General features: G+C 37.3%; 1 protein-coding gene across 1 annotated transcript in view; it reads right to left on the bottom strand.

The window, feature by feature from the left end:
* The window catches only part of CCDC141 (coiled-coil domain containing 141), a 76,949-nt gene extending 53,780 nt beyond the window's left edge, over positions 1-23,169 (bottom strand). Inside the window, exons 1-8 of the mRNA XM_027637394.1 lie at positions 23,058-23,169; positions 21,908-22,085; positions 18,945-19,056; positions 16,539-16,771; positions 15,046-15,168; positions 8,466-8,657; positions 7,222-7,330; positions 4,270-4,523 (exon numbers count right to left, since the gene is read on the bottom strand). Coding sequence (XP_027493195.1) covers positions 4,270-4,523; positions 7,222-7,330; positions 8,466-8,657; positions 15,046-15,168; positions 16,539-16,667 — 807 coding nt within the window. The 5' untranslated portion in view covers positions 16,668-16,771; positions 18,945-19,056; positions 21,908-22,085; positions 23,058-23,169. The remainder of the gene's footprint in view (positions 1-4,269; positions 4,524-7,221; positions 7,331-8,465; positions 8,658-15,045; positions 15,169-16,538; positions 16,772-18,944; positions 19,057-21,907; positions 22,086-23,057) is intronic.
* Between the last annotated feature and the right edge of the window lie 767 nt (positions 23,170-23,936).

The raw sequence follows: 23,936 nt of genomic DNA, 5'->3' as shown, positions 1-23,936 counted from the left end.
TTGCTTGTTTTGCACTGATTATGGTCCAGGTGATTTCAATGTTCACAGTCTTCCACTGCCTTCCTACCTTTCCCATTGCCAGTTCAGAAACAGCAAGTTTTCCAGCAAATAACTGGAGGGGAGTGGGTAAAGAACTCCAAACCAACAGCATGGCTGAGCTTGTTGTGGGTTGGTCTTGTCTGGCTGCCAGACACCCAGCCAGCCACACTCTCATTTCTCCTCCTCTACAGAACACAGGATGGAAAATGAGCATGGAAAATGAGTGAACTACTGAAGACAGGAAGATCACTCACCAGTTACCATCACAGGTGAAACAGACTCAACTTGAAGAAAATTAATTTATTGCCAATTAGCGAGAAATAAAGAGAAAAACTAAAACACTTTCCTTCTACCGAGCCCTATTCTTCCCTCTCAAGTGGCACATGGGGATGGGGAATGGGGGGTTATGGCCAATACATTACAGTTCTTCTCAGTGATTGCTTCCTCCTCACACTTCTCTGGTGTGTTCAGTACAGGTTCTCCAGGAGCTGCAGCTCCTGTCAGGACACTCTATTCTAGCATGGGCTCTCTACGGCCTCAGTTCCTTCAGGGAATTCCATTGTGGACTCCCCCAAGACCTGCAGTGTAGATACCTGCTCCATCATAGTCCTCTGCACAGCAGGAGAGTGGTCTCTACCAAAACTTCCACAGGCTGCAGGGGAATACCTGCTCCACCACCAGGAGCACCTTCTTCACTGACCTGAGTGTTCACAGTGTTGTTTTTTGTTCTTTCTGCTCACTCCTCCCTGTATCTGTGCAGCGTTTGACCCTTTCTCAAACACATGTTAGTGGTGGCACCACCACCTGGGCTGAGGGGCTGTGCCTGCCTTGTGGTGTTGCTGTGGCAGAGCCCTCTGCAAACAGCTGTGTTGGGCATGAGCAGCCCTGGGCTCCCCTCACAGCAGCCACCTGCCCTGCAGCCACCCATCCTGCATACCCCCATCCTGCATACCCCCATCCTGCAGCTCTTTGCCCTGCAGCCCCCACTGCCAGGCCTGGGCACCAGCCCCCAGCACACCAGGGTGACCACCACTATTTTCAGAAGAAGGGGAATTGTTTCTGACACCAATACCTTGTCCTGGTCTCTGCCAAACCTCTCAAACCATCTGACACTAATGCAAGATTATAGAAAGAAGGAGTAAATACAGCGCAGATCAAAAATTATTAAGAGGCACATTTTTCTTTCCAGAAACTACTCCCACTAGGAAAAACTTCCTTTTTGTGCTCCCTCTCTTCCTGTATTAAAACACACACACTTACAAGCAATAAATTAAATCCAAGCACACCTCAGGTAGTTTGAATGTGGGCGGCCCGCACTGTGTATTTTGACACACCTACTCTGAATGGTGGGATCAGCAATTTTCACATAATTTCCCCAGAGCATTCACATAAACTGACTTTGTTAAATAGCAGACAGGTTTTTTCATTACATCAAACACTACTTGAATGGCTGATGCTTTACTACTTACTGTCTTAAATCCCAAATAATATTTTTATCATCAGTATGTTAAGGCATCCTCATGACAACATTGTCTTGATTCATCCTGGGGACATTTCAACCTCTTCCTAACAAGCCTACCAAAGCCCTTCAGCAGTCATTAATGCATTTATGTTCACAATATTGCTAGCAAAGGAAGTATCCTTGTCTACTTTCATAAATAAAAAGTTAGGGCAAAATAGGACCACAGACACATTTATAAAGAAAAATGCAGCACTTCAGTTTAAAGTCTGAGCTTTAGTGATTTTTCTGTGATCCAAGTACAACCTTACGAGAACAATAAAATAGTCTTTTATGGCAAAAGAAAAACGTATCAGTGTTGCACTGTCCCAGAGTAGTTACTAGTAACTTGTTATAATCATGTTTGTGAAAGACTACAAAAGACTCTGGAAGTAAAAAACCCAAACACCACTACATGTGATGTATACCAGTCAACAAAAGCATATAGTGGAACAGTCCTTGGCAAAAATGCCATATGCTTTTTTTTAAGTCTTCTTTTTCAAGAAAGGACTTTGTTTACACAGTGTTCCCATATGCAGAAGTTATTTAGAATATAAGGTAACAAGTAGTCATTTTAATTTTGAAGGAAAAGTTGGACAATTTGGTAATATTAAAACTATATAATCCATATAGGTACATGCATACTTTAACAAGAATATGTATGCTTTCAGGAAAGATTATGACTGACCAATGATGGAGTTTGAAAGGATGTCAGAAACTCATTTAGTTTCAAGGTGTGGAGCTTTTTTTACATAAGGTCAAAGTCTGAGTTACAGTATTTAATTTTTTTTTATGTCAGTTATCTTTAAAGAAAGCAAAATCAAAAAGGGAACTGTGACTTACACCGAGAGAGTGAGCTTGCTGTAAACTTGTCTAGCTGGTAAATGTGGGTATATTCACCTGTCCCATGAGTTTTATTCTGCTTGTATCTCTGCCCTTGATATGACCAAGTACCATCAATAATTTTAATTGTCCCACATATGCACCATTGGATTGATTAAAAAATATTATTTCATAAATCTTCTTCCAAAGACAACTAATTATGCATAAAACAGGCCAATCTGCCTTTGATTTTCATTAATGAAAGAGATTATTAGAAAACATGATGCTGACACTTCCATAAAGGAAAGTATGTAAAAAAATACACTTTCACATATTGAAAATTCTGAAAAAGAAACATGTAACATGTTACAATTAGGAGCATCAGATCATCACATTCCAATTAGAGATCAAAGGGAGATGCTGCATTTTTAGTGTTTCATAACCAGATAATAAGGGATATTTATAGTTGCTTGCCTTTTTGTTTAAAAAAGCAACCCACAGATTATGCAGGTTTCTGCATTACACAATTGTGCCTAGAAAAACAGAAGCAATACAAAGAACAAAAATCCAGTCTCAGATCTTACACAGCAGAGCTTGTCTACAGTACTCTGCTTTCTCTGAACACCCTGAAGTATCCCCTGAACTCCTATTAATGTCAGTGGGAGTTCAATATGTTGCTCTGCCATGTGTAGCACCATTAGATATCAAATTCAGTCCGTGTACAGGGAATGAAATATAAGTTTTCGGATGTGCTGAGAGACTTTGAGAGTTTAATTTCTGTCATCGCTCAGGAATATATGCATGTGTTAGAGGCCAGAGAGAGAAATTTTACATGAAGTCTCTAAAAGTTAATTTTCCTGTGTGTATTTACATATGAATATGTTATTTTGTGTGGACATTAATTGCCCATAAATGTACAGTTCGTACATTATACCAAGGTTGACTCTAATGCAGACACTAAACAAGTATATTTTGATAAGCACGATCTTAAAAACTATTTGAGTTTGTTTTTTCAAAATGTGGAAAATAGCTCATCTTTATTCTTGTTAGACTTTGGCAATTAAATTTGCATAGGTTCCTCCTTCTCAGCATAATTAATATCCAAAGAGGTAGAGCAGGACTTCTATAACTTTTTTCTGTCAAGTTGGTGAAGGTATGTGGTGTTTCTCTCAAGGAAAATGAGAAGAGAGAGTCTTACATTGCTGAAGTTTCTTTGGTTATATGAAGTACAAAGAGAGAAAATTATCTGATCTGAATGCTAGGAAACGAGGAATGAAAAGGAAAAAGAGCAGAAGGGTTGGAAAGAGAAAGAGTAAGAATTAAATGTACCTAAGCCCTGAAAGGAAGGTACAAAAAACAGCTGTATTGGAGAAATTCAGTAAAAGATGGGACCTAAGCTGGGACAAAGCAGACAGTGAAACATGTTGCAGGTGTGGAAAACCTGCAATCACTACAGTACCCTAAAGGATTTTGTTTCGACTTTAAGAATAAAATACTTCTCTGCTTTCAGTCAGACCAACTGACTAACTGTGCTATCTTCTCTTTAATTGACTAGCCCAGAAACAGCCTGCAGCAGTTGTAATTGATGGTGTCAGTTACTGTTATAACCCACGTGGCTAGAGGTTGGTTTGTGCTGGGAATTCAATTTGAAGGGAAACTAGTTCAGTTCACATTTGATAACTTAGAGGAGCAATCCACATAATGGAAATACTGCATTAGAAGATGTTACAGTTATATTAAAATGCACTCTGAGGAAGCTATAGTTACAAAGTCAGACATTCAGAAGTTAGGATCTCATCAAACAGAAGTGGTACAGAGATATTGGCCTAATAAATATATTGAAGCTCCTATTCTCTTTGTACTGTGAAACAGTTGTTCAGTGTGGTTTTTTTTACTGTGACTTCCCTTACCTGGTTCTCTTGTTGGTGCCACAAACAAATTTGCAGAACTTGCTCCAGTCCTTGGCGCTGATGTTTAAGGAATTTGTTCAGGTGCCGTCTCCTGTCTTGTAGCATTTCAAGGAGATTGTCAATTTTCAAGCAGCTGCTGTGGGCTCCCTGAATCATCTCCGGATTTGCATTTGGCCCCTCACATTTGAATTCTTCTATGAATTCAGTTAGCTCTTGGCTTTTGTTTAAAAGTGCAAATGACTTCTCCAAAAGTTCTGTAAGAACAGAATTTCACAGGAAGAAAACCCAGTGTGTTTTGTGATTCTAGTGGCATATTTCAAATAATACTCAAGTATTTTGCGAACTATCTACTTGCATACATGACTGCAACATATTTTCATGTATTGCATGAACATAAATGCTTACAACACAAAGGTGTATATATACTAAGATATTTCAATTAGGACAACTCTCATATAAACCTACAAAGGTAAAATGGTGTATACATATACATACCTATAATGGTACATATAACATATATACCCACATATAATGGTGTACTGTATGTCATCAAGACAAAACCCAGAAGTACTATTGCTTTCTAAAAACTGAGTTCTTTATGACGGTTTCCCAATCCTCAGGTTAGCTGAAATGGAATTTCCTACCCTGCTTTTTATGAGGGTCAGTAGCCTCTGTAGTTTTTCATCAGTGACGCAAGCTAAGTTTAGATCTTTATGTCTCTCACAACAGTTGAGAGAAAATGTTCTCATGCCTGAAGGCTGTTATAAATAAGCCAGGAGTATCAGGAACTCTTACTTTCTATAATCTCTACCTAGACACATTCAAGGTTAAAATTCAGTGGACTAGTACACTTTAATGACCTACCAATCATGTGTCCTTAAAGTCACATAGTACAAAATCTACTGAATGGACAATGATCAGTATTCCTAAGACTTTCAAATGAAAAAGAGAAATTGTTATGTATGGAATAAGGAAGAAGGGGAGCCAAACCAAAACAGGTGGTGAAGTAGACATGAAGAAAAGTATAAAGAAAGGAATGTTAGCAAGGAGCTGCGAGTAAAGCAATCAGAAGCAACCCTCTGAAGCATTCATCTTCCCACCTGAATGCATGTAATTCAAGGCAAAGCACCCCTAAATCTCCACCTTTCATGTAGAACACCTAGGGAAAAAGCGTGGGATGCCTCCACTTCTCCAGTCACCAAGGGCTAACAAGAGAGATTAGTTTTCATGAGCTCATTGCAGCAACTTGTCCATTTTAGTTCTTGCCTTTCAGAAAGATGGTATTAATCAGAAATGTTCCATTTCATTCCATCCAAAATTGAATACACATAGAAATGGATAAACAAGGATATTTCATATTTTTCACCTTTTTGAAATGCATTTGTTTCAAAACTTTTCTTTTTTATTTTTTTCCCCAAAATGATAAGCATTTGTGATAAACTACTCATCACATTCTGGTTGAGCCAATACTTCGTAAGGGTTGTATTTTCAGCCACCTTACTTTGGAGTGGGTAGATAGTATCCTTCTCATAGAAAGCAATACAAACACTGTTTTTTATCAAATAGCTCAATATCAGTTTTCCAAATTTGATGTGATTAAGATACAATAAGAAGTCAATCAGTTGCAACTATTTTTTTCCATCTGAGGAAAAGCTTATCACTGTCAAAGCAGTTTTTCTCTGGCAAACCATTTCATCTGATTCTTACAGTTATAGACCCTCTTTTCAGCAGTAAATTACTGCCAGATACTTCAGGTTAAAATTGCTATACGGTGACCACTTTGTTCCCATGAAGATCAATTTGTAAGACCCAAACCCTATATTAGAGTTATCTGAGTTCAATTTTCTATTCAGTCTCCTGAGAACAATACCTGGTGTTCAAGGTAGCTAAAAATATTTAAGCTACTGTTCCACTAGTGGATAATAAAGCATAATGGATATTCTGCCAATTGTAACTAATGATACAGCAAAGTCTGATTAAGATTTCAAAGAAGGAGTCTTAAGACATAAAAAATGCAGAACAATATGGAATTGCAAAGGTGTGTGAAGTAGCCACACAATGAGATTGGTTCTAAAAACCTTTTTTCCCTTTTTTGAATTCAGAGTACCACAATATCACAGAAGGTGCTTCACACGAAAGCTTGAATGAAAAAAAAGAATTTGCATGGAAGAATTTTTATGGGCAAACATATGTGCAAGAAAATTGTGGAAGGGGAGAAAGCACCTTTTTGTCCAAGAGCATTACAGTTGCAGCTGCAATACCTCTTGGAACAGATCAGGCAAGTCAATGGAGAAGTGAAACAACCCCACACCTCAAAAGCAGAAGCAAAATGCAGGGAACCACTGTAGGCAAAAGGATTCTGAAACTGGCTAATTGCCACCTCTGTCTCGTAGTTCCCACCCTCACTTAACACTTCTGCTTCAACTTCCCCTCCTTGGGAACAGAAAAGCAGTGGGCAAAGTACTACCCTGGCCATTCCCAAGAAACTGTAGGACTTTGCAGGGGCTTTTTACTAGAACTGATTGGAAATTTTCTAGTGGAAATTTTTCCATAGAAAAATGCTAATTCGTTGGTAGCAATGATGCCTTGGATAAACTTTCTCATGGAACAGAAGGATGGTTTTAGAACCTGTTGCAAATCAGCACTAAAAGTCAGTTTGGTTTCTCAGCAGCTCACCTGATCTGGACTGCCTTGAAATGAGAATACAAGCTTAACACTGGCTGTCTGCAGCAGCAAAGATGGAACTATGAGAGAGCTAGCTTGAAAACAAGAGTTTCATATCTTTCAGGAAGCCTGCTAAAGAGCTATTTCACCATTAAATTTTTCCAAATAGAAATTTTCTTATTTGTTCTAATTTATGGGGTTTTTTAAATATGCCCAGAAACAGTAAAATTATCCTTCAAGGAGACAGTGCACAATGACATGCTATCAGGAGTGGAATACTTTTTGTACCTTTTGTATGATGCTCTTGTTGCAGAAGAAGTTCTCTCAAAGAGTCAATATTGTCAAACTCTTGAGCATTTTTCAGGAAATCTTCAACTTGGTCAATTTTAACAGCAAACTGCATGAAGAAAACAAAGGGTAGGAAGAAGCACAATATAGTTTTCTTTTGCATAACTCCATCATAATCTCTGTATTATTGGGAAAGTTCATGAGAATTTGTAAATTCTTGGAAAACAGCATTTTTAGTGACCTCTAGATACAGATGCTTTGTGGTCTCTATGCACCTTCTGGTTTGGTTTCTTTTTTGAGGTAGTGATTGATAAAAGGAACCCAAATTTTAGTTGACCTAATCTGTAATTACAGTTTGTCACTTTGTGAATCATCTTTCCTACAAAGCCTTATGCCAACTCTGTACTAATTTCTTTGTATAACACACATTACCACAACACCACCGAATCACAGAATGGCTTGGGTTGGATGGGACCTTAAAGATCACCTTGGAGTTCTTAGGACAATTAGCAGTACCACAGTTCCTTCTGTAATTTAGGGATGGCAGTGGGCTAATGTAGAAAAATAATTATCAGGGAGAATTATTAATTCACTCCAAGGCTACAGGATGTGAGGACAGTTCAATCTTAGGCTACACAGAGTGAGCACACACCTGCAGGGCATGGAATCCCTCACTTCTTTAGCTACCTGTGGGGATCAGTGAATTAGGATAAGAGATACAGAGAAATGGGTAAACAGGAGTCACACAGTTGTTCTTTTGTGCCCATCTGTGCATTAAACTCTCAGGTAAAGGACTGGTAAGTTGGAGTAATGTTTACTTTGCATAATTACAGTAGGTGTAGAGATATTTTGGTGTAAAACCTTCAGTGAGCATTAGTGAAGGCACCTGACAATTCAGTTCTTCCAACACCAAATAACTTTAATCATAAAGAATGAAAGATATTCTGTAGAATATCTATAGCCACTGAATTACATTTTTTTTTTTTTGATCCAGTTCTACTCTTCATTGGCATTTTTTTAAAGTACAAATTTTGGAGACATCATGACTAAGACACTAAAGTCTACCTGGTTTTTTTTGTTCAGCTTCATCTTGTACTATCTGGAAGGTGGCAAAAGAATGCATCTGGAAATTTTTATTTTCTTAATTGCTTCAACCTTTAGGAATACAATGAATAATACGCAACAGCGTAAAATTACAGTGGGCAGAGGCTTCAAATAAACAGTCTTTTGATTTAGATACAAACCTCTAGAGCATTTTCAAAGAACACTGCAGTAAGTTCCAGAAGTGCCTGTCGCTTCTCTAACATAATGATGAGGGCATCCCATGAATCCCCAAGGGTCTCTGCCATAGCATCATAAATCTGGCTCTTTTCTTTGTTCTCTTCTGCAATGTTGTCTGCTTCATGCAGCAGATCCCATACCTGCTCTTCCAAGGCCTGAGAAGAAAAAAAAGAAAAAAACAAAACAAGAAATCTGTAAACAAAAATCAAAACCACTGTGCTGATACTGGTGTCAGGATACTTTTTCAGTGGGTCTGATAAACTAGCCACAGGTCGCCTATTCCTGCTTTATTTCCAGTTCCTAGTAACAAGAGTGTAAATTATTCCTGCATTTTTCATAGCAAGCTTCTGAATTTCACCTGCAATTGAGGCAATATTTTTATAAAATTCATTTAAAAACAAAAGTTAAGAGAATTTAGCATTTTATTTCTAACATTTAGATTCCAATGAGTTTACATCTACGTAAACACAGATCTATCTTCCTTCAGAAGCTTGTAAGGTAATTTACTCAGAAGTCTCTGATGAGTACAATGCAATTCAGTCAGGAGTAGCTTAAACATATGCACATATTCTCCAAAACAACCACCTAACATGCAGTGTTTCAATTTAAGCTTGCTGCACTGCTCAAGCTGACAACCAAATAATAATGCCCTATTGTTAAGAAAATAATTCTGTTTCGTTCTCTTTACTACTCCCACCATGAGAAAGACAATTGATGGGCCATTTCCAGCTTATGTCAAAAATCTTTGTATGTCAGAAAAATTGATTAACATTCGTTCTGTATTCTTATCCACCCTCATCTTGGGTTTTATAGTGACCATGAATTAATAAAGTGTCAATGGTTTTTTTGTTATTACAGGTGCTAGCACATGAATATGTAATGGAAAAAAATTTTTATTAGACAAATTAAAAATTTTGTTGTCATGACAATACTGACATGTTAAAAAAGAGGTATAATACTTTCAGAACTTTACACACAAACTGCTTGTCACTAGGAGGTTAGTTTCACCAAAATGATCAGACCACTTTCACAGCTGTACTGAATACACTGTGGAAGAACAGGTGACATCTGAGGTAGCTCCACTTGGAATTTTTTTGCTGAGACTGTTTTTTTAAAGAGTTGACTACTTTATATTTTGAAATAAAACTAGACATGTTTTTATTCTAATATTCCATCACTTCAACATATTTAAAAGACATTTCAAATGCTAACACCCCCCAGGCCTGTGTCATTCATGCTCACTGCCTGGCAATGCAGCTGTTGTGCACTCACACAACTCTCCTACCACTCATTTTCAGGGTACATTTGGGTCTGATATTGCAGCAGAGACAAAGTGCAAGTAGCTGAAGGTTGAAAAAAATATTTTTATGTAAGCTGTGGTACAATAATTTTTATTAATATTATAATTAATATTAATACAATTTGGTATTAATTTGTTCACACTCCATTATTTGGGTACTTTACCTTCCATTAAAAGAGCAAGGAATTATAGGGGGAAACTATCTTTTGCCTTTCCTGATTGTTGTACACTGAATCCGTAACTCCGAGTTTTCAAGGTGTAAACTACCCTCTTCACTGAGATGCTGTTAAAATTAATCTTTGTTTATAGAAATTATACAACACAATTATTAACTTGAGACTCAGAAAATAGTCACAAAGCTACTTTGAGACAAATACTATTTTGGTAGGAATTTTACTTATGCAAATACTGAAATTGATGACTGAGCTGAACTAACACTGAAAGAAATATTTATTCAAGTTTACCTTCTTTCATTTTTGTTCAAATCTCTTGCAAAAATCAGCTCTGCTTTGCGATAAAAATGCAACTGAACTTTGCTGCTAATTGTTTTGTTGGGTACCTCAACAATTAATTGCCAATAATTCAGAAGATATTAACAAATAATTTCTTCCATAGCAAATTAATAAAATAAGCATTATGAAAATATTTAACTTGAAATAATTGAAAAGCTTATTTAAAATATATCAATGCAAAAAATGAGCATATTATATTAGTGCTCTTCGAAGAATGTAATTTTCTAGTTTGTTTTTCTTGACTATTAGCATATAAATTACTATTTTGCAATTTATACTCTGTGAATTGAAGTAAATAAAGTAATTAGGAGCAATCTTCAGGTTCATGAGCCAAATTAATAACATTGATGGTTTTAAACTTAAGTTTATGGGTTAGATTTACTTCTATTTTTTAGTGGTTCTACCACAGCCTCTTTCATGATAAAAACCAGAGCTTTGGAAGCAAACCAAGAATGCCTTAGTGGGGATTTTGACATTGTCATGGCCACACACACACACACACAGTCTTTTTTTTTCTTAAAATGATCCAGTGAGTTTTAGTATTGGGGGATTCAAACGCTAAGACATCATCTCAAGGTAGAGTCTCTCTTGGAAACAACTGAATTATGGAGAACAGAAGAAAGGCAGAGAAATGCGTATGCACAATGCAGTCTACATTGTTTTACCTCCTAGGAGTTTTGTCTCAAGTTTTCTGGTCTTGATCTCACTTTTTTTTCTTTTAAATTGTGAAAAATGAGACATCAAAATGTACATACACATATATTTACCTTTCCAGAAAATATAAACCTGCTGAAAGGCACCTACAGAAGGATAAGGCAGATGCTGGGAAAGAGATTTGCATGAAATCACAGAAGTTGATGTTTTCAACAAAATTGTTACTGTTGACATGGTCTAATTTAGCAAAATAGAAACAGAATATATTAGTTTAGAATCACAACATATTAGCTGAGACTACTGAGGGGAATTTTAACTAGTTGTTGTAAACACTTTACATGTTCTCTGTTTAGTCTCAGTTTTACTCTTTCCTGTTCAACATTTATTCTTTCAACTCTATTAACAATAACACATCTGTTTCCTAATCCATAAACATTTGAAATGGGTCCCTTTTCTAAAGCTGTATTTTGGTTTTTATTAAAGTAGGAGGGTGTTCCTAATTTCCAAATTTAATGGAACAAATGTAAATCAGTAATGAATGTGATAGAATATATTCTGTCAAAGGACACTAGTTTGGATATGGTTTTCCCTAATGCCCTGAAGTACAGACACTTTTTTTATTGCAGTAATTCTGACCATTAAAAGAAATTTAAAAATTGTCTAGAAATTACTGTTTTCTTTTTCAACAAGTTTATTCCAATTACCCTTTAAAGCACCATCTGCCTTAGTGTCAAATTGGTAGTTTACGTTTTTTTAAGGCCTATTAGTATCGCTTAGTCAAAGACAATTCCCTGAAGCACTGAGTTGGATTACATTCCATTTCCTCCAGCATCAGAAGTACTATAAACTGATCACTGGCCACTGCACCAAATTCTGTCCTTACTTACACCTGGGAATCTTCAACATTAAGTTGACAGAAGAATTTGGCCTGAAAATATTGGTTATAACTTACAGTACATACAGTGGGATGAGAATAATGATGAAACTGAAAAGTAAAAGGGTTATCAAAACCTAGAATGAGTTTACAAAATAACATGGCATAGTACCAGAAGGGTCAACTTAAATTATCTTCTAAAAGTTGGTAAGTTCATCACTACTGATTCCAAAGATGTATTTGGTATTAATCCTCTAAATCTTCCCTTAAGCAGGACTAGTTTCATAATCAAATCATTGCTCATTCAAGAATTTTTTCCTGTCCTGCACAAAAGTTTAATATTGAATTGTATTAGATTAATCAATGAAATTAAGTATATGTGTATCAAGTATTGGTAGCTGCCAGGATTTGATTTGCCTTTTTTTTTTTTTTAATACAATAATAAAAGAGAAAAAGGAAAACAATTCAAAGCTGCCTCACTGCTGTATTTCAAATTTAAGTGGCTGAAAAATTCCACAATACACAAAACCCTGTCCATTTTCTTGGGATCCAAGTGGAGAAATTCTTCATTATGTTTTTTTCTACTTGTAAAAATTTCTAGCTCTAAAATTAGAAAGTATAAGGATTCTGTCCTCTCATTTTTAAGGAAGCACAGTAGGAAAAAAAACCCACAGCATGCAAGCAAAACCAACTTTTTTTCCTCTCACTATAATGTAACTTTCTAATCTTGTAACTTTGAAAAGTTACAGACTGACATAAAACAAATGAAGTTAATATGGCAATTATCATTATTCAGAATTACAACTTTTTTATGGATATTTATAATGTGTTTTATGGAAGTCTTCATTTTTATTAATGCGCTGTTCTAACAAGACATTTGTGATTTGCCATATGCTGTATTAGTATTACACTACTGCATGGAAGTGTTTTAAAAAGTTATGTAAATCCGAGGTAATGTATCAGGATGTTGGCACATAACTGGAACAAGTTTTACTTGAGCATAAGCCCATAGCTTCATTTTTACCTTTTTGTTTTAGATTATTTATAATGCATTCCAAATGCCAAGATCCACTTAAGAGCAAAAATAAATGTTATAGGATGCAATAGAGTACCATTGATAGAGTCAGTTGGACCAAGATTGTCAATGAAAATAGTAACTTGTAGCCAATATGGAAGAACTACAAACTGCACAAGGTAAGACCACAGCTGGGTGAATGTTCACGTAATTGCATAATTAATTAATGTTCAAATTTACAAAATTATGTTGCTCACTAAGGGTAAAAGATCAAGTAGAATTGCATACACTGGACACCACCAAAACAAAGACCATCTAACAACTGTAAATTTGTTCGATCTTTTCAACCCCTCTACTGCCCACATTTTTAAATTCATTTTTATCCTCTCATAAATAACTAAATCTTTATGGTCATAAATGTTGAAGTCTGAAACATTACTCCCTCTTTATCCATCTTAACACAGCTAATGCTTAATTCATTATCAGATGCTAAGTGGAAAAAATTACTCTAAACAATACTTCAAAGACTGAGATTCAATCTTGGAAAAACTTTTGATGAGTGGATTTAGTGATTTAAGACTAAGTAATTACTGACAATTGTTAACAGCTTACTATAAATCACAAAGGGTCATGACTGAAAAATGCAGAGTCAGGAAGAATTACAATGACATTGGAGTCTCGTATTATCACAGCTCTTGTATTATAGAGGAAAAATAGTAATTCTGAACTTAGTCCTTTTATAGAATATTCATTAATCAATGATGGCTTTTGCAAGGACTGCAGGTATAAAATATGAAATAATGAGCATTTTTTCCCACTGTATTTGGATGAAAAGCATTCTTTAACTGTTTATGCATAATAAATTTTCTGACCTGATTTGACTAGATGGTAAAATGTTATTTGAATATTTGTTTTTCTTTCAAATATGAAAATTCTTTTCTTTTTCCACTGTTTAAAATTTATTTTTGAGAATTAGGAGCTAAAAAAAAATCAGTTTCTTCCTGTCATCAGTGTGTAAAAAATCATCTAATTCTGAATTGTTCGAACAGGTACAGCAGCTTGTTTCAAGAATGCCCAAATGTAGCACTAGCGGCAATAAAGATGAGGCACTTGCTTAAATAAAGAAAGCAGAACCACCTCTTTCTAGGATTTGGGGTGGATTTTTGTTGTTTGGCAGTGTTTGGCGTGGTTTCTTTTGTAATTCTATTCTTCACATTATTCAAAATCCACACCATGCACCATATTAGCTACATTCTCTACATACTGTATTAAATTACCTTACAAGCATTGGAAATGTTTAATGATTGGGGAAGTACATAGTCACTGGTATTAAATGAAATACTTGATCCTATTCAAATCAGGTTTCCTCTTTCAGATCTAAAGTTTATGTAACGTCAAAAAAAACCCATATTGTGCAGAGCTTCACAGATTTTAGAGGAATTTATTTGTCTACAGATATAAAGTGAATTTGCCCTATAAAAACATGAAAATAAAATCTCTTTTTAGGTGCCTTCAGACTCTTCTCAGTGTCAAATATATACATTTAAAATAATTCAGCTTTTTCATGCAAGCATGTAACTCAGTGTCTCAATGCCACTGTTCTTATTATCTGTTCTCAGGAACACCAAAATCTGATTTTAGGACAGTTACTTAGCTGAAATCTTCCTAGCTCAAGATGAGCTATTTTAATGTTACAGTAGCATTTCTACTGCAACTTACATCAATCAACATTCAATAAATATGTTCCTGGAAAATCTACTTCAGACTTACAAGGAACTTGAGTTGTTATAAAATAATCAAACTTTTCACAACATTGGTGAATTAAAAAAATAAATTGATATTCCATTATATTTAGAAGTTACTAAGGGCTATAGGACTTTTCATTTGACTTGACATCGATGTATAAAGCAGAAAAAAACCTTTAAAAAGTCTTTACTGCTACTGTGAGAAGCATATTTTTCCAGTGCAGAGACCTAACTTCCAAAAAAATCATAGAATATCCTAAATTGGAAGGGACCCAACAGGATCACTGAAGATCTGCTACACTGACAAAGGCTGAACATACTTTTTTCTGTGAGGAATTTAACCTAAACACAACATTGCAATAGGAGGCATGGGCATCTACATCAGCTGTTGTACCTGAACTATAATGACTAGACAAATTTTTTGTAGTCTCATCACATCTTACCTTCAGCTTAGATAGGAGGAATTCATGATCTTGCAGTAGTTTTTTAGTCTCATCCTGATTGCTGCCAATTTCTAATATATTTGGTGTTGATTCAGCCAGCTGAAGCTTCATCCATTTTCCACACTGCAATAAGTAAACAATTACAGCCTTCAGAAAACACAAGCTTTCTTTCATTTATTTATTCACACAGACTCTCAGTTCTCAGGGGCCATACACATGACAAAACCACATAGAACACAGTATAAACTTCATTTCTTTTGAAACAGGTAACAAAATCCCACACTCTAGTGTTACCCAATCAGTGCTATGATTTTAGTTTTGCCCATGAAGAGTAAAATTATCACAATGAGCCAAAAACATTTCTCCAACTCATCTCCCCTTTCAGCTGAAGATGACACAGATAAGGAAACTTGGTGGGTGGGTGGAGCAGGTGGAAGGTACAAATATATCCCAGCAGATGCAAAAATCATAACCCCAAATCTTATTTCTACCACATAGGTCTAAAGCACATCTATACTGGATATATATATCAAGAGATTGCAGAAGTAGAAGCAGGGACACTTAACAGCCTTTAGAACAGGAACCAAAGCATGGTGACAAGGACCAAAGCAGTGATGTCACTGGAAGCCAGCATGGTTCTACAGCACAAAAGGGAAAAATAAATTACTTCACCTAAACTTGAGTCTCCTTGCAATGAAATTACTCCGCTGTAGCAGCAGACCACCTCACAGGAAGGGTGGAAACTGATAGGAAAAAGCATTCCCACAGCTGAGGTACTCCCATCCTGAATAATAACCTGACAGCCTAACTCATTATCACCTTATTCTGCATTATGGACAAACCCTAGTTGCTGAGGCTAGCATGTTTCCCAGGTTGCCTGGAGAATGAAAAATCAAACTGCCAATAAATTCCAGCTGGGATTCATTACCAGTATTCAGCTTTACTCCCCATGCCAAATTTTGTGTAAGCTGTAGGCGTGCATTCCAGCTCACAAAACAGGCCTTTAGGTGCTTATAAGCACAACTGTACACACATAAGGGTTTCTACTGAAACACATGGGAATATGAATTTACAGCTTTCAAAAATAACCACTTATTATCAGATTTTTCTCAGCAAATACTTCATTTGTGGCGTTGGTAGACCATTTATGTAAAATTATTGCTGAGTACAGTTTAAAATAATTCAAGGAGTCTCAACTGCAATCATCACGCTTATCAACACATTTTCATGGCACTCTTCATTTATCTCTTACCTTTTAAACAGAGTAGGAGGAACTCCTTGCCTCCAAGAGCCTAGATATTTTGGCCGAATTGTTTATTCTATTTGAAAAAAACCGTTACTCTATTTGAAAAAAATATTAGATATTGACTGATTAAGTGGCCTTGCCTTATCATTTCATGCTAACTATTCATTTGCACAGAACCTTTAAAAGAAGTAGTAATCAATAAATAGCAGAAAGACAAGAACAGACATACCAGCAGTTGCTGCCTTACCTTAAGTACAGCTATGACAATACTGGCATCCCCAGCCTGAACAGCAACTGAACTGACAGTTGTTGTAGAAGGTTTCTGCTCCGAACTGGCTTCATCTGACATTGTGTCTGACAATGGGACTTCATACATTAAAGCAGACTTGAAATGCTCTTGCAAGGTCCACTGTTCATTTCAGAAAGCACCAGAGTCGCTTGGATTCATTCAGTGAAACAGCTCAGCTAACACTGATTAGTCTGCCAAAAGGAAAGAATGGGAGGTTAAAAATAGACAACTCCATTGAGTTTATCATTCTTGAGAGAGATTTGACACACCCCTAGTTTGGTAGCATTAAGCTGTCTGTTCTTTTTTGTCACCCTCTGAAGTGCAAAGGGCTTCTTCCTTGGACACCACCTGACACCAGCTAAACAAAGGAAAAGAAGTTCTCAAAAGAAGTAGGAAAAAAAATCACTATTGATTCTATACAGACAAACCCAGTGTTATCAAAACACAAAACTATACAATCTCCGTTTTCACATTCTACACATAAAATATTTTCTCACTTGCTAGTTACTGAAATATATGCTCAACATAATTCTTCCACTGAATCAAAGTATTTAAACAGGATGAGCATGTGTATATAAATCAAATGTTAAATCAAATCAGGGGATTTTTAATCCAAAAATATTTAAAGGGATAGTGACCATAACAACCAGAGAAGGAAACCAAGTACTTTGTCTGAATTCTTAAGCAGTGTTTTATTCCTGTGTAAGATTAAGATAATTTACCTGCTTTTCAATTTAATCCTAAATTGTTTCTACTGTCTTCATTTTATTCTAAGTGAGCATAAGGAAGACCTCTCTAATAGTCGCTTAAACTCCACTTAAGGTTTTTATTCAGTGGAGGGAATTATTAGAAATGTTTAGATTACAGTATTGATTTGGCATATTAATTCTATTGCCATTAACCCAGAGCATGCCACAAGTACCCACACTATGAGACAGCAGCTGCTGGGTTTCCTTCCACAGAACAGCTGAGAAAGTGACACTGTTGTTTAGGCTTGCGGGTCTCTCTGGAAACACAGTTCCACTCAAGAAACTACATGCATAGCTCTCCCCTAAGCAACTGCTTGTTTGATTTGTTTAAAAATACGTGACATTTAGAGACATTTTTATATAAACTATATTTGCTAATTGCAAACAAGAACATACACACCTGCCATGGAACCAAGATCTGGAAGCAAATTCTAAAATATTTTGGACTAGAAGAAACTTAAGGTTATTTCACGGAATTTCAACAGATGTGTCAAGGTCTGGGATTTTTTTGTTTGTTCATTTCTCCCCTGCTCCAATTGTTGGCAGATTATAATTTTAATCTGAGCACCACTTCAAACTATGACTTTCAAACAGGATATACAGAAGCACTTTACAGGGGTTTGTGCTGAACAAAATGGGCTTGGCAAAGCAAAACCCATCCCTTATGCCAAAACAGAACCATGAACCCTCAAGCTGCCAACAAAGGAACAAATATCACATAGTTTTCTGAAACTCTTTGCAACACCTGTGAAAGGCCCAGATACCCTGCCAGTGAAACACAGTGAAAATATGGATTTTCTTGAGACTCATGTGTGTATTCATGTAATAGGTGTGGCAGAATAAAATGTTTGGTACTTAGTCCCAACACAAAAACTGAGAGATGGAAGTCCTAAAGAAAACTTCAAAATTGAAACGTAAGAGAGCCCTATTTTGGTTTGAATGGAAGACAGATCCATTGTACAAAACCTGCTAAATACTCGAGCTTTCAGAAAAACATTCCGAAAGACAAGCAACTTTCAATTTTTCACCCTGCAGGCAGGACTGAGGACAAACAGAACTTGGCTGGTGGAAAAACCAATTAGGAAAAACCATCCAGACTTCTTGTTACTCTTACAAAAGAAGTTAGAAACCAATTTTGGTATTATGTCCTTGAGTCTTCATTCTCTCAGAAGCACATTCTAAATGCACTTTTTCGTGGCACAAGTTGGGCCAATCCATCATCTCATTAGGATAGCCAGACACAAGAGCTGCTTTTCACTCAAGTAAATGGGGTATCATTTTTCATAGTGCTGACATCTGGAAATAAGGGAAAAATGCCACACTCAAGAAGCTGACTGTAAGCAAATTTGGCAGCAACTGAGCCAACTGATTCAGGGTATCTGATAACAAATGCATGGTTATTGTATTTATTTGGCTTATGCTAAGCATACAAGATAGGGATGGGGAAACATGACAGTAGCAGGCAGAGAAAAGGTATCAAAGTATCAAAACAGATCTTAGAGCCCCACTGTGGGAGAAGAAGCTGAGAATTTTTGTGCTGCATGATGAGATATTTCAGCTGTGCCTAGGGAAACAAAATTTAACAAGCATGCCTTTCTCAGTCTTGTTTACTTACCTATCTGCCATCTTTTCCTCTGTCTGAAACAAACAATCAACAATCCTGGTAGCACCCAGAAACAGGCAGTCTATCTGCATCAGGAGGGAGAAATATCTTCCCTTTGCTACTGCTGTGTGAAAGAGGAGAGTAAGAATGACAAGAAGAAATGAGTTCACCAGCTGTCCATAGGAAACAATGAAACTGAACAAAGGAAACTATCTCAGGAAAACAGAGAAAAAGTTCTAGTTTCTGGAGCGTAAGGAATGTCAGGTATTAGCTGAAACAACTGTATGTAAAAAGGATTTGAGAGGTAAATGTGAGAAAATTCACTTCATTGTCAACATGGAATGTGCTTTATCCACCTCATGAGAAACATGTGTAGCAAGGGAAGTATGGTAATCATAGTTTAGATAGCAAAGCATAGGAAAAGGGCCTTTCTTGGAGACACACTGCTTTCTGTTAAGAGCTTCGGAGCAGCACATGTAGTATCAAAATGGCTCTGGGAGAAACAAAGTTCACTCCCTGAAGCCTCAAAGACACAAGGTCCTTTACTTTGACTGCTTTGTAAATGTAGCAGATCTTCTCTTCCTTCCTTGTCTCACACTTGGGAGAACAGGGTGCACAGCAAAAAAGTGAAGGAGGACAGAGGAAGGAAGAATCCCTCAAACTGACGGGTTTCACATGGCTTGGAAGGATATACAAACACTGCTTTACTCTGGGAGCCCCACCTGGAACCCCTGTCAGTCTCTCTAAGTCTATGCTTGCTGCTTTTTACTGGTTCCTACCATCCTACTTCTTGAGAAGGTACCATTTTCAGGTGTCATCAGGAATGAGGGCATGAAAGCAAGAAGTCTTGCAAGTTCCCCCAGGTTGATAAAGCAGACATGGATGTCACATCAAGTGTGAGGGTCGAGCATGAGGTAGGTATTTCTCCTGGAAGAGGCTTCTCTCTACCCTACACTAGTTGAATAAGTTTCTGGGCTATCAAACAGGTTGAAATTCTAACCAGGTTTTCCTATACCCCAAACAAAGAATGATAAAAACTATACCAGCAGCAAACAGGGTAGAAAAGCAGGAAACAGAAACGCCTTCTCTCAGAAGCCAGAAAGTACATAGATGGCCTGTGAGGAACATTAACTTGCAACACTGCCTCTTTCTCAACACTGAATTAGAAAGAAGCACTTCTTGCAGATAACTGCCCTAGAGAGAAGGCTGACAGAAAACAGAAGGAAACTGCAGCCCTTGCAGACATTCCTTTTTTAGTGAGGGCCAGAGACTCAGGACAAACTGGGCACAAACTAACTTCCCACACCCAGAGGCAGGGCAAGGACCAGCATGAGCTGCTCCACAGCCCAGCAGGGCCCTGAGACTGGGAGACTGGCTGAACCGAGGAAAGTCTGTCCCCCCACAATCCTGGACACCCAGGGGTGAAGGGCGCCCAGACAGGACTGACTCCCCATCCGGCAGCGAGGGGTCTCTGCTGCCCAAGTTGCTGAGATAGGACAGGTGCAGCAAGTGGGGAAGAAGCAATCCCTGCTCCCAAAAGTGGGATGTTATTGGCTGCAAGAGGGAGGGAAAGGGCCAGCCAGGGTAAATGGGATTAACTTTAGGTAGGTAACAGCTTCAGCACAGGCAGAAAGCATTTCCCTGTTAGCTAAGAGCAGAGGAGCTTAAGAAAAGGTGGTGCAAAAGTAGCCCAGGACCCTGCTGGCTCCGAAAGAGGTTGTGCTCTCCTTGCCACCATGGAAAGAGAAGGCTCAGAAGTCCCAGAAGGGTTAGGAAACAGCTGTGAAAAAGCGCCCGGGGGTAAAAGACACGTCGCTTTCCCCTAGAAAAAATGATGAAAACAAACCATGTTCCATATTATTGTTTGATAGTTTCAGATTAATTTCATTCTAAACACAGAAATATAGTGAAAAATTGCAGCTTGTATCTTCCCACTTTACTTGTGCATCTTCTAACAAAAACCCTTCTACTCTTGCTCCATCACCAATCCTGAAGACACTTTTATATCACACTAAGAAACAGCAGGAAGAGAAAAAGCTACCCAAAAAGCATCATCACACAAAGCTAAGAAAATACCAAAAGTTATCCTGGTTTATCCCTGTCACACTGAATATGTCTTCACGGAAGAAAAATGAAACAACACTGCTAACTGTAAAATTAGCAGTGTATCGGATATCAAGAAACTGGCAAACAGCTTAATATTGCAAATTCAGTGCAATGGTAAGAGCAAAATCACTATTTGTTTGCTTACAAGGACAACAACATTTAAAAAAATGCACACAGTAAACCAACCTGGGAAGCAATGACAACTGAAACATTTCAGTCCACTGGTCATTAATTTTTCATGTCTCGCTCTTTCATCCCAAAGCATTCTCTTCCCTATATCCCTCTTTTTGGATCTTAGAGGATTTCCACCAAGTATGTATGGTATTTGTACCTAGCACTTGTCAAAATAGTACCTAAATCTTTACTATTTATCAAATGATAGAAAAAGATTGACCAAATTTAACTAGGGCTTACCAACCAAATGTTATATAGCATCAGCCTCAACTCTAATTTTAAGAACGCTCATATAAGCTTTAAATTCAGAACTCCAGCTTCTTAATGTGATATAAACAATGACCATTCTTTCTAGCATCTGTTACTTAAAAAATTGTCTTCCTGTTCTTCACCTGGCTTACATATAAGATAAAGAGGAATTTACACTTTTCCTTAAAGTGACAGCTACTGAAAAGACTGTTAGAAGTGACTTGATGACTATTCGAATGTAAATATGATGGCAAAGTAAAAATAATGAAGAGTTGAACTGTTGAATGGGGTGAAGAAATTAAACAAAACAGAAAACATTACACAGGTGTGAACTGATCACATCTCATTCTCTCTCAGATCCCAAGTGAAGACACAAGCATACCCTCTTAAGTCTATGGAGGCTCTCCGCTTAGGTTTTCTCAGAATCGGCTGGAGAACAGACTTACCCCATCATCACCCCCGGCAAAGCTCAACATTTCTGCCTCACTGGGTGTTGTCCAAAACAAATGCCTATGGAGCTCTACTCTGATGAATGCAAAAGTGAAGCTGTTTTAACAGCTCTCAGGTGGCACACACATCAGTCAGCTTGTCAAAAGAGAAGACGGTGGCCCAGTGTATTCAACTCTGTCAGGAGGGCGAAGAGGCATTAGAGAGTTCATTAGTCCGTTTTTCAGGCTCCAGTAGCAGTAGCAGCAGCAGCAGAAAGAGAACAGTTTATTACAAAAGATTAGTATGCTCCCTTGCCCATGCATGTAAGGAAAGCCAACAGGACTTTTGTTGCTAAATTCCTTGGGAGCATTTGAAATTCCTTCCTGATGTGGTGTGTTAGCACAGTGGAGTATGCACTCTGCACCAAATATAGACGTGAGACAGGCTACTCTTTCTCCCTGTAAAGAAGGAATATTAAGATACACATTGTAATGTACATCTAAGTCTCAAGGCAACTACAAACTGTACCGCTAATAAAGTACAGTGGCACTTTTGCCCCATGTCACTCATTTCTGTGTTTAACTTACATTTACAATTTAGCTGTATTAAAACTATTTCCCTTTAATTTTTTCAATGTTTATACATAAATATAGATGTATGTATTAAACTCGTGAAATAAAAACAAGTTAAAAATCACACAGACTGTTCAGAGACAGTTGAAGCAGTGTAACTGGGTTCTTACGACCACCTTTTAAAATTGAAAAGCCTCTGTTTAGTCTTATAAAAAGCAGTCAGCCAGTAACAATGTAAACAGATCAGTATGAGTCATTCAGTTAAGAGGGGACTAATTAAATGGATATAATCATGCTAACCACACTAAAACATAAAAGCAATATTGGTACTATTGTTTGGAAAAGTTGATTTAAATGGACACAAATTTCAGAAAGCTAAAATTAGAACAAGTAAAAGCTGCTATACAGCCACCTTTCTACTAGCAGATTACTTTAGACTTCTGATATTGGGGAGGGTTTATCCAGAAAAGAAAAATTCAGCAGAGGAGTTGAATTTTAAGTATTAGAGAACCATGAGGCTTTATAATCCTTTTTAAAAAGTCATTTATCAGCAGAGTTATAAATAGCAGTGCTTTGTTTTATTATAAAAAGATACCTCCATCTTGAATAACTGCTACTTGAAGGTTCACACTGCTGAGCATTCCTTTGTATGTTCTGGTCACACATGTCCCTCTTTCAGATCATGGTACCTCAAACAGTGAGAATGTACCAGGTCCTGCCTCTCCTTTTCAGGTAACTACTGAATTGTGCAGCACACACAGGAGAAGTTAAAACCAGGAAGTATTGGAATTCCAGCCCCACCCACCCAAGCTGACTTGCCTGAAACTGGGTTGTTAAACAAATGTGTGCTCCCTCTGACACCCAGTATTACAGGAGTGTGACTAAAGGGTATGAGAATACTCCTTTGCTGCTTACAGTTTAACTAACCCTTGACAAAGGACAGCATATAACACTTCAGAATTCAAGTCCCACATAAATCTAAGAAGCATTGCCTACAATTAAAAACAAAACAAAACAAACAACCACCCCCAAAACAAATTAAAAAAACCAACCAAAAAACCAAACCAAAACTGTTTTTTCCCCCTCAATACTCTTTCAGCACTGAAGAACAGTGAAGATGGATTTACATGCTTCAGAACCATTGTTTGACATTCATAGCAAGAGCTCCTGCTGCTGTACAATCACCAGCAACAGGTGATTTTTTTCCTTGTTCTGGGTGCTCAAACTGCATTAGATCTGAATGCTGCTGTCTGCAGTAGCAGGTGGTTCAGTGCAATAGGACTGGTTCAAGGGACAGAAACTTGGTACCGAGAATTTAAACAGATTAGGGTTCTTCACACTGCTTCCAAGTGACACTATGATGAGTGAGCAGTCTGCATGACGCTGTGTGCTACAAGACATCATAGAGGGAAACATTAGACTTAATCCTGCAGGGAGATCATCTGGAATGAATATACACTTATGGTAGTGGAAA

This window comes from Corapipo altera, unplaced genomic scaffold (assembly GCF_003945725.1).
Source record: "Corapipo altera isolate COAL_440 unplaced genomic scaffold, ASM394572v1 45, whole genome shotgun sequence".
Lineage (NCBI taxonomy): Eukaryota > Metazoa > Chordata > Aves > Passeriformes > Pipridae > Corapipo > Corapipo altera.
The sequence above is the reverse complement of the archived record's forward strand: the minus strand, read 5'-3'. Positions and strand labels throughout refer to the sequence as shown.